The 11,249-nt window shown below is 37.0% G+C and overlaps 1 protein-coding gene across 1 annotated transcript; it reads left to right on the forward strand.

The window, feature by feature from the left end:
- LOC110263719 lies at nt 5,402-9,423 on the forward strand. Its single transcript, XM_021105481.1, has 4 exons — nt 5,402-5,612; nt 5,660-5,800; nt 5,913-6,039; nt 9,236-9,423. Exons 1-4 carry the CDS (start codon nt 5,402-5,404, stop codon nt 9,366-9,368), a joined length of 612 nt encoding a protein of 203 aa, XP_020961140.1. The 3' UTR covers nt 9,369-9,423.

The following is an 11,249-nucleotide window of genomic DNA, read 5'->3' on the forward strand; positions in this document are numbered from 1 at the left end:
GATGCTGCATCAGAATGCAAATTAGTCCGTCTTTCAGGCTCTATAGGAACGAACTGCTCTGATACCATAATGTAACACCCTACCACATTAAGCTTTACGCTTAAATCGTAAAACAGAGGTGGTGTGGTATTACGACCTCTAAAATAAAATGAGTATATATATAATAGCAGAAGAATTATAATATGCTAGGAGCCTTGAAGAATAGAGGAAATAAAAATCGCGAAATAAAAGCGCAACGCTCAAGGTATGAGTTAACTTACGTGCTAAGAAAATCATAATTATTAAACATAAGATAACAGAAGTAGGAATAGAGTGCCAGAGATACAAAATAACAAGCTCCTAACTCAGCCCGGAAGTCAAGACTGGCCGGAGAATATTTACACATATATACATACATATCCAAAACCCAAAAGTTCATATACACAGTCCTGCCACTCCATAATCCTCTAAGAGGATCCAAAAGGAACAAGTTATGCAGAGAGAAAACTAAGTACATATATATACCTCACTGTACAGCAAAACTACCCAGTAACCACTCCGCTTTAAGAGTCCAGATGCCTAACGAGATGCCTTTCGACTTGCATCTGAAAAATAACAACATAGTATGGAATGAGAATCGGAGGTTCTCAGTATGGTAAAGGTGCCACACACATAATATATAAGGTCCTGGGAATGTCAGAGGCAATCCTAGAACGCCGACACTCAGATTATAGAGCTTAAAGTATTAAACAGGAGCCATAAAAGGTGATTTTCTAAGAATATTTAAACCTAACTTAACTTAACCTTAAATCTAAGTCCCATACTGCCATTCCTCTATACCTCCAACTCCATCATGCATTTTCACAGACAAAGGCAAGCACAAGAAGGTTACAAATACTGCAGGTAACAAATACACATTTAACATGGCAAGTACATATAGGCACACCCAATTAAAACACAAGCAAGTAATTCAAGTAATATGCATATGATGCATGCCTGTCCTATGGCTGATGAGGCTCATCTGTCAGTTATCCAGCCAACCCGACAAGTCTGAATTAAACTTAGACTGTCCCTCGACGTGCATCCCCAAGAGTCTATGCATAGCTTTTTCTCAAATAATCGATATTGCTCAATGGGGGTAACATTCCTGGGAATTTATATAGTGCCTGGTCACACTAACGTCGTAGGGTCAACAGAGTATCGAGTTTTCAACCTGGTACATGTGATGGCAAGTCACGACACTTTATCCAGGGAATCTTGTATCTCAGATCATTAAATCATTCAAGCCAAATTTCATACATAATATTTCATCAGAACATCCAGTCAAGTATCATATATGACTTATCCATAATATCTCATAATCAATTCATCTATTTTCAACTTTACTTTACCTTCAAGTTATCCCCATTTCCTAGCTTCATTTGATTATCAAGTTTAACACTATTATTGATGACCAATGGAATGAAAATAGAGGTTTTGTAATTTGAAATAGGTTTTAAAAACCTTAAAATCATGTTTGCTGGAAAAGGTGCCACGCGTACGCGTGGAATTGTAAAAACACAGCTTGCGCGCGCATCCCTCGTCATGCGTACGCGTGGACATGATTTTTGACCCCTTACAGGCACGCATGGACTCGTCGCTTATGCATTGCTAAAAATCCACTCCACGCATACGCGTGAGCCACGCGTACGCGTGAGCCACGCGTACGCGTGGGTGTACGTTCTTTGAAAAAAAACCAGAAGCAGATGCAGTAGCAGAGTAGAGGAAACAAAGCTGCAAAATCCTGTTAAGGGACAGTTTATAAACTTAATCTTCCAACCAACATAACTTATTCGATTTGCAACATTTTTCAACCGTTCTTCAAGTGGCATAAACATCATGAACCCAATTTTCATTTTAAAACAAGTTAGAAACAAATTGAAGGTCCGAAGGCCAAGTTATACCTCGTCGAAGTTCGGCCAAAAACCAACTTTTGTAAATTCTTCAAAACCTCATTTTTCACTCAAAATTTCCATTCCAATCATTTTCAAACATATTACCATCAACTCAAATTGCCAATAATAATCCTCAACAAGCTCCATATTTTTTCATCAATCACCTTTCAACCAAATTAAAATATTGCCATATAATCAACAATTCAATCACATATCCTTTCAAATATCCATCTAGCAACCAATATCATCTTACAAACAAATCACCAAACCAAACCAAGCTTATTCATCAACCAATTACTAAGCATTAAATATACACCTGCATTCCAACTTATCCTGTGGTCATCTAGCCTAAGTTTTCACTGAACATTATATATTAAATGTAAGAAACCTAAACCATACCTTGGCCGATTTCCACGTAACGACCAAAGCTATTTATTCAAAATCAAGGCAGCCCCTCAAAATTCAACTAATCAGCTTCCTCCAAGTTTCAATATCCACAATTTCAAGCTCCAATTATTTATTCACAACCTAATACATATTCATAACACATATATATCCAATTTAATACTCAAAGCTCAAATTCAATGAAAATAAAATAGAATTATCGTATCTTCACCTTACCTAAGCTTTAAATAAGCAAGAGTGAACGTTTCCCTAAAGCTAATTGGATCCTAAAACATCAGAAATCAAAGAAATTCAGCATTCCTTCTCAAATTTCGAAAATTGGGGGAAAGAAGAGATTGAGGTGAAATAACAAGTTACCTATGAAGTTGTTCCGGTAGAAACGTAAAGCTCGATGCGATGAACCTGTGGCTGCAAACGATGCGGCGATCGGAGCTCAGACAGAGAAGTTACGGGGATCGGAAACCACCGTAAGGGTTTCGGGAGCTTTTCTCATTTTCTCCTCTCCCTGGAAGCTAAAAGCTTCATTGTTGTTGAAATGGGGAGAAGACAAAGCTTGGGTTCACTTAATAGGTTGGTCCAGTTGGTCCGATGGCCCGGTTGGGCCCGGTTCAATCGGTTCAGCCCATTCGGTCCAATCTTGGACCGTTTTCTTCGAAATTAGTGTCAAAATGTTCGTTTCAATGAGCTCTATCCTAATTTGATATAATTTCATATTTCTATTCCTCCTTATTAAAAACTAATTTATTGACTAATTATCTTCTAATTAATCAGCGTTTACATGTGGTGCTAGCCAGTCTGGAGATCTAAAGTCATCAAATGAAGAAGCACTTGATGAAATACCTGGATTTGAAAAAGCTAATTCTTTATTCATTTCACGACTTGCTTCTTCTGGCAAAGTGAAAAAGATGTTTGCTCATTGTTTAAATGGAGTAATTGGAGATTGTTTTTTTGCTATTGGACATGTTGTGCAGCCTAAAGTGAATGTGACTTGATTATTACTAGACCAGTATGTCACTTCTCAAATATACTTTCTTCGTTGTTATAAATTGCTCATTCGGGATAATTTTGTTTTTTAACCATATGAAAGGTTTTGCATGCTTGGATACTAAGTCTTTATTCTTCTGTTTATGATATTTCCTTTTCAAAAATTCATACTTTGACATATCTGACATGGGGAAAAAAGATTAGGCCTCATTACAGTGTCAATATGACGGAAGCTCAAGTTGGCCATAGTTTTTTTAGTCTATCAACAAATGCATCTCAACAAGGGGAGAGATAAAGGATAATAATTGACAGTGGCACAACCTTGGCTTATTTACTTGAAACAACTTATGAGCCACTAATGTCTAAGGTATATAACAGTTTCATTGTTTTAAGAAACTTTATGTTATAACTTTGTGTATTTTAGTTTGAATTATTTTCTTTGGATAGATAATTACTGAACAACCTGATTTAAAAGTCTATACTCTCGATGACGAGTATACATGTTTGCAGTACATTGGAAGGTTGATGCATTAATATGCATGGACTCATTCTTCCACAGTATTAATGCTTTGATGAGGTTTTATCAAAATCTTCTCTTTCTTGAGTACACATCTGAAATTGAAATGTTTATGCATTCATGTTCTGCTTATATATGATGTTCCACTATTGGATGGAACAACATAGGTACTATGAAAATTCTTTATTTTGTGGCTAGATTTGAAAGGAAAGGCCTATAGTGGGAGTGATCTTGAAATGTTAGTCCATGATTAGCATTAGAAATGTTAGCAATGCACGGTGAATTTGGTGTTTTTGAAGGTCACTTCTATAGAGTTCTTTCTGACATGGCAATTAAGCATGGCATGACTGGATTGCAATATGGATCTCAACAATTATGCTTCCTATAAGGACCTAACTTTAGCGCTTGAAAAGATATTTAGCTGTTTAACTCTCGGTGAGTTCTTCTTTACAAACTACCACTACTTTTCTTATAGTTATCATTACAGAATTAAGATAACACATATTTCGGTAAAACATAGCTATGAAAATTAAGTCAGAAAAGAATCCTTTATTCATATTTTACATTAGCATCATAATCTAAATTGTAATTTTTGTCTAAAACATGTAAGACCCAGAACTTTTGAAAAGTCTTATTATGATCAAGTCTCAAATCATATAGTTATTTATTGACTTAATTTCAGAAATTATTTTATTAAAGATAATTAAGGCAAGTTTTGATTTATTTAATTTGAGATAAGTTATGATAATTATCCAATTTTACAATTATTGGATTATTTTCCATAATTGAATTATAAAATCGGTAGTTGTGAAATAATAAGGATTTTTATGTGATTTGGATTAAATAATTAATATTTTAAATATTAATACTGCTACTTTGAAAAATAAAGAGTTTAATTATATTATCTCTAATTATTTTTATTTGGGCATTTTACAGAAAATAATTTGTGAAATTAATGAGCAAATAGTATTTTCTATATATAATTAGTGTTGGATTTAATTTGGGTTTCAATTACTATGTTGTCCACAATTTTATCAGAAATTACTAAAATTCCCCTAGCCCTAATTTTCTCAAAAACCCTAACCCATGACCCGGTTCCCTTCTCACTCAACCTAGCAGTAGCAGCACATGATTTTCCTTTTTCCCTTTCCATGAAAGAAAAGAACGAAAGCAGAAAGAGAGAGAGAGAGGCTGAGTCACCGCAGAGGAGAGTAAGGAAGCCGCCGCTCAGCTGGTCACCGCCGCTCATCCTCACTGCCGCCAGCCGCGTGTCCCCACCAAGCCGCCGAACCTGCCACGCATCGCCGCCGCCAATCTCGCGCCGCCGCGGTCCCGTCGAGCTTCGCCACACATCGCCGCCGCCAATCTCGTGCCGCCGTGGTCCCGTCGAGCTTCTGCCAACATCGCACGAAACAAAGAGAGAGACCGATGGAGAAGAGGGCCGCGGAGGGGGGAAGAGCCGCTGATTGCAGTCGCCGTTGGGTCCTTCTTCCTCGCCGTTGAAGGAGCTGCTCCCAGCCACGGTGGTTACCGATGTTCGTGCTGCTGCTGTCGAAGAACCCGAGTAGAGAGAAACGACACGATGGGAGAGAGAGGGAGTCGCCGTGGAACCACGAGCTGCGCTGGTCGCCGCGGCATCGCGTCGGAGAGGAAGGCTAAGACTGAGCACCGCTGGGAGAGAGGAAGACGCGGGCTGGAGGAGCTGCATCCAGTCGCCGCTGTCACCGGAGTTCTGAGGACACCAGGACCACTGCCGGAGTTTTTGGTTACTTCTACCGTCGCCGGAAAAGTTTGCCGGTAAGGGTTTTAATTGAGGTATATGTCCTTTTTGAATTTTGAGGTTACTATGGTCACTTCCTGTTGGTTTCAGTCGTCGTGATTGGAATTTGTCGCCGCTATCGCTTGAGGTGGCTGCCGGGTTGCCGCCGAGCCAGTTCGAAGACCGCCGCTTTGTCGATTCAGCCGTTCCTCCTTCAGTTCGGTAAGCATTTTCAATTTGAAAGCCCTTTAGTTACTGTTCTGTTATCATACGCTGAGCTTTGTGGCGTTAATTGCTATACGGTTGAATTTTGGTTGTTGTATGTTGCGATTAGAGTTGTTGAGACTGTTACGAAAATGGCTTGGAACCGAGGTTTTGGTTGTCGGGATTTTGATTGTTGATTTCGGGTCGAGGCGGAAAGGACTCTGTGAGACGTTTGGGTTATGGATTTGCATTTTGAGGTAGGGCGCTTTTCGAAAACTATATTTTATATGTTGGAATTATTACATATGGATACTGATGTGAGACAATGCATTTGGTGATTGTATCAGTCTTATGTATTGTTTGATTGTCTCTAATGATTATGAATGTTGTTTGGCTGGATTGTTGTGTGGTTTTGTGAAACGAAATGCTTTTGAAGTTGATTCTTTTAAAGCTTTGATATCGAGTTTAATCCTTTGGAAATTGATTTGAGTTGAATGGATTTTCTTTAGAATGTGAAAAATAAAATACACTATTGAATTCAGCCTGGCTTGCTTTAAATGATCTGGTTTTTGATGAATGATTGTTACTGAACCGTTTATTTGAAACTTTAAAACTGAGTTTATTCGGCTGATAATGATTCGATTTCTGAAACGGTTTTCTTGGAATATGGAATTGAGATGATTGTTGGATTTGGCTTTCCTTGAACTGATTTTGGATTTTGGGCTGTTGAAAAGGATTGTGGAACGGTTTAGTTGGGACCCAAACCGGGTGGCAAAGTCCAAGTTTTAGGGGAGGTGCTGCCAAAATTTCTATAAAATAGGGAACTCACTTTGAGTAAATTTGGCTTATGAGCCTGAGATGATTTGAGAAACGAGATTTCTAAAAGCCAAGGCTGAAAATAGTTGAAACTTGATTTCAAAGTGAAACAATTTGAGAAAAAGTGATTTATGGCTTAAATGCCGATTTTACGAATTGATGATGCTGAATATGGAAGTGTTGTTTTGTTGTGAGCCGGAATGGCTGTGTATGATTATGAATATTGGCTAGTTCTGGATTGAACCGTGAGCTGGAATGGCTGTGTATGATTATGAATATTGGCTGGTTCTGGACTGAACTGTGAGCCGGATGGCTGAGATGGATATTGATCCATGGATGAGAATGAATGCATGTATATGCTGAATTATTGATAATTGTGATTTACACTTCCACTATCGGAGATAAGAGTTTTCCTGGGAGAAAGCAGTGGCTAGCCACCACGTGCTCCAGGTTGAGACTCGAAGCTCTTTTGACCCTATGTCGTAAGTGTAGCCAGGCACTGTGAAAGTCCCGGATGAGCTCGCCCCCGTAAATATTCACCAGTGAATGTGATGGATATGGATCATGATTATGATCAAGTTTATGATGAGTATAACTCGAGTTGGGGATGTGCGACAGAGGGACAGTCCAATGGTTAGCTACCAGGACTTATCGGGTTGGCTCTATAACCGACAGATGATATCATCAGCCACTAGGGACAGGCATGCATCATATGCATCTATGTGACATTGGTTGCATGTGCATATTGTACTTGGTTTGCCTTTGTGACTATTTGAGATTAACTGCTACTTGTTCTACTTGCTGTAACTGTTTGTTTGTGCTTGAACTTCCTATCTGTGTTTGCAACTGGGACTCTGTTGGATTGTGGTGATTGGTTGTTGGATTGCATTGTTTGGGCCTAAGGCCGTGGTTGAATTGAGATGGACTGATGGTTGGTTTCGGTTTTGTGTTGTTGGTTTGGAAAAATATGAAAGGCTATTTTGGTTCAGCATAGATAAATCTTTTGAAAGGCTTTTGAATATTGTTTTAAATGAACAGTTTCCGCTTTCAGAAAAGGATTTCAGATTTTTCTTTTATTGTAAACCTTTGTTTTTGGAAACGGGGCATATGATGCGTGAGCATCTTGTCTATCTTTTCCTAGTGAATTTGCATCTAATTTGTTGAGTTTAATTAAGAATTAATTATATTTTAGCCACTATGGATGCTATTTTGAGTTTTGTGCAATTTTATTTATTTTAGGTAGCATTCGGATGGATTTGATGAAGTTCTGCAGAGAAAGAGAAGAAACCAAGGAGATGACCAGCGAATACCGACGCGGACGCATGGCTCACGCGACCGCGCGGAATGGAGGAAATCGCAATGATGCGATCGCGTGCCTGACGCGATCGCGTGGACTAGAATCTACACAAATGACGCGAATGCAAGGACGACGCGGACGCGTCACATGAGCGATCTGCAGAATTGACAGAAAATGCTGGGGGCAATTTTTGGGCTGTTTTAACTCAGTTTTCAGCCCAGAAAACACAGATTAGAAGCTGCAGAATGGACAAATCAAGTGGTCCCCACCCATCAGTTGAAGACTTGTTAATTAATTCAAATTTAAATTCAAATCTTAAATTAGGAAAAGATATTATTTTAAGTTTAATTTTAAATATTAAATTTTAAATTTATTAGGATTAGTTATAAAAAGGGATCTGATGCCATCAGATTGAAACTCTGTACATTTTTACCTGAATCCTTATTTTTTCTTTTCCATGAGCAACTAAACCTCCACTGTTAAGGTTAGGAGCTCTGTCTATTTCTATGGATTAATTTTATTGCTTTTACTATTTTAATTTATGTATGGATTTATAATTTAAGAATTGTTTTCGCTCTTTATTTTATGAATTTGGGTGGAACGGAAGTATGACCCTCTTTCTATTTGAGTTCTTGTAAAACTTGGAAAAGCTCTTTACCTGAACAACAGCTTGAAAACTATTTCTCCTAAATTTTAATTATCTGAATTTAATAGGATACGTGACATATAATCCTTTTACCTCTTGAATAATTAGAGTTTTTGTGGCATATAAACTAGAAATTGATTATCACCCTCTAATTGGAATTAATTGACCAAGGAATTGGCAGTTAATGAATTTTAGAGGAGACTATGAAGGTCTAAGGAATTAGGGTCTAGTCACATACAGTTTGCCATAAATTAAATTCTGCATAATTAAATTAGTTAGTAAGAAAAGTTAATCCGGAAAAATAGATAACTCTGAAACCTTAACTATCTTCTCCATATTTTTTTCCAAAGTATTTACTTGCCTTTCTTCAATATTTTTGATATTGTTTAATGTCTTTTATATTGCATCTCAACACCAATTTTTGTTTGTCTAACTAAGCCTATCAAACACTATTGTTGCTTAGTCCATCAATCCTCGTGGGATCGACCCTTACTCACGTAAGGTATTACTTGGTACGACCCGGTGCACTTGCCGGTAAGTTAGTGGGTTATCCGCACCAGCATAAGACGGTTATTAATCACTCGTATGGTTTATCTTCACGTATCCTATTACAGTAATTCCCAAAAAACCCTCTACTGAGAACCCTTTCGAGGATGATGTTCTCACCCCCTCCTCTACATTTTTCCCCTTTCAGGATATGGGTGCAGAAGTCACGAAGAGTTTATTTAGTTGTTGTTGAGATGCTCTGTATTGCTATAGATTATTTATTGTACCCTCGCCTGTATCTTGACATATTCTATAAGAGGGTTAGGGATTGTATTGGTTAATGCTTGTAATATGATATATATATATATATATATATATATATGGATGTATCCTTTATGAGTTTTTGTAAGTTGTATGGTATCTATGGATGTATGTTATCGAACGAAAGTATTTTTGGGAGCGGTATTGCGGTTTAAAGCTTTAAACAGGCTCATATTTTACTATTAAATAATATAAAAGTCGTCGTAATGTCCGAGCTATCAGAGTCGCGCAGCCGGAAGCGTAAGCTTTGGTAGTTAGGGTGTTACATTATGGTATCAGAGCAGTCCTTCCTGTAGAGCCTGAGGAATGGACCGACTATACTTCAATTGCATACTCTGAGTGTTTGTCATGTATTAGGTCTTGTCAAATGACGAGAATTAGAGCTTTATGCACATGACGGTCTATTGATTAACGCCGTTAGTCTCGAGTTGCATGATTCCTGATATTAAGTTTGGCCGGCTTAATACTAGTGAATTATGTATATAAGAGTACTAATGGGTTATCATAGATGATATACGAGTTTTGAGAAAAGTGAATCGCGGGTTTTGGGAACGTTAGAAACTATTTCTCGAGGCTATTCAGTTGTGTGTCTTGAATTCTGTTCGAGTCGACCTGTTCTTTCATGTCCTAATTTGAAGTTCTTGTTTGCTAATACTTTTGAAAAGTAGTTTGATTTTTCAAATCTATTCCTCCATTCATATGCATTCTTGTTTGATCTTAATTGCATATGCTTGTTTGGAATCCTTGTTGCGTCTATCTTCCTCTGTTTGAGTTCTTCTTGATTCAAGTATTCTTTGATATAGCCTTGAACTTGTCTTAATGTGCTGTGACTTTTAACTCCGGGTTCCGAGTTCATTCTTAGAGAACTTGTTGATTCAGTTTTCCTTTTATTTGACAGTGATTACAGCTAATTTTGAGATTTTTATAAAAAATTACTTTTGACTAGATATACACTTATCTATATGTGAAACTTTGAAGATTTCTTATACAGTTTAACAACTATTTATTTCTAATACCTCACCTGTACTTTTACTGGTTTACGGAATTGCACTTACTTTAAAAGTAAATTGACTTTCTAGTAATTTTATTATAGTTCCAATGCACATCTTCAATTGATTATGTATTTGGAATATTTTTCAAAATTTTGAAAAGAAAGGATTTATCACTTTTGTCTCGGTTGAGTTTCGTTTGATAAGCTTTACTTAACTTATTTTGGATTGAGTTTGATTTAGCATGCTATATGGTTTATTCCATTGTTGTTCTTTTGAAAATGTTGGACTCATGGCTTTCTTCTTACGAACGGACTAAAGTCTTCCTTAAGCCTTCCATCTCCATGAATGTCATGCTTGACCTTGTTTTTAACTGATCTTTTACATCTTGTGAATATTGCCATTGATCTTAGTTTTTCCTTTTTGTGAATCTCATTCTTATATGAGTAAGTTTGATTCGTTTCAAACTAGTGCATCATTTATCCTCTCATTGTCTCTACCAGAGTTTTTAGTCAAAGACTTATCCTTGAGAGATTACTAATAATTGAGTTGTCTTTTTCTATAACTTTTGTATTCTTTTGGATCAATTGAAAGCTTATTTGATGTCTCATGCCTAGTGGATCTTGTTTGAACTATTTTGGTTCAAGATCCTTTCTTGCAAGGCTTGACTCCTTTTTAGTACATCTTAAACTTCTTGAATGTTCTTCTGAGATGGTGATTTCAAGAACACTTTGGAGTCTTATTTTGAACTTTTATAGAAGTTTTGAATTCTCTTTGAAAAAAAAATTCTAAATGGAATTTATTTTCTGTTGCTTGGTTGAGATTGAAACCATTGTTCGATTTTGACAAAGTTGATTTAAAATTTGGCATGCGCTATTTTAAATGAAGTTTCGAATAGCTTCATTGTTTAAT

The sequence above is a fragment of the Arachis ipaensis genome, chromosome B06 (genome assembly GCF_000816755.2).
Source record: "Arachis ipaensis cultivar K30076 chromosome B06, Araip1.1, whole genome shotgun sequence".
In the NCBI taxonomy this organism is placed as follows: Eukaryota; Viridiplantae; Streptophyta; class Magnoliopsida; order Fabales; family Fabaceae; genus Arachis; species Arachis ipaensis.

Excerpts from the sequence above, each read along its gene's own strand:
- LOC110263719 (XM_021105481.1), top strand. The coding sequence starts at position 5,402 with ATGGGAGAGAGAGGGAGTCGCCGTGGAACCACGAGCTGCGCTGGTCGC. Across the intron at positions 5,613-5,659 it reads TACCGTCGCCGGAAAAGTTT|GTTACTATGGTCACTTCCTG; the intron begins GCCGGTAAGGGT and ends TTGAATTTTGAG. Across the intron at positions 5,801-5,912 it reads GCCGTTCCTCCTTCAGTTCG|AGTTGTTGAGACTGTTACGA; the intron begins GTAAGCATTTTC and ends TGTTGCGATTAG.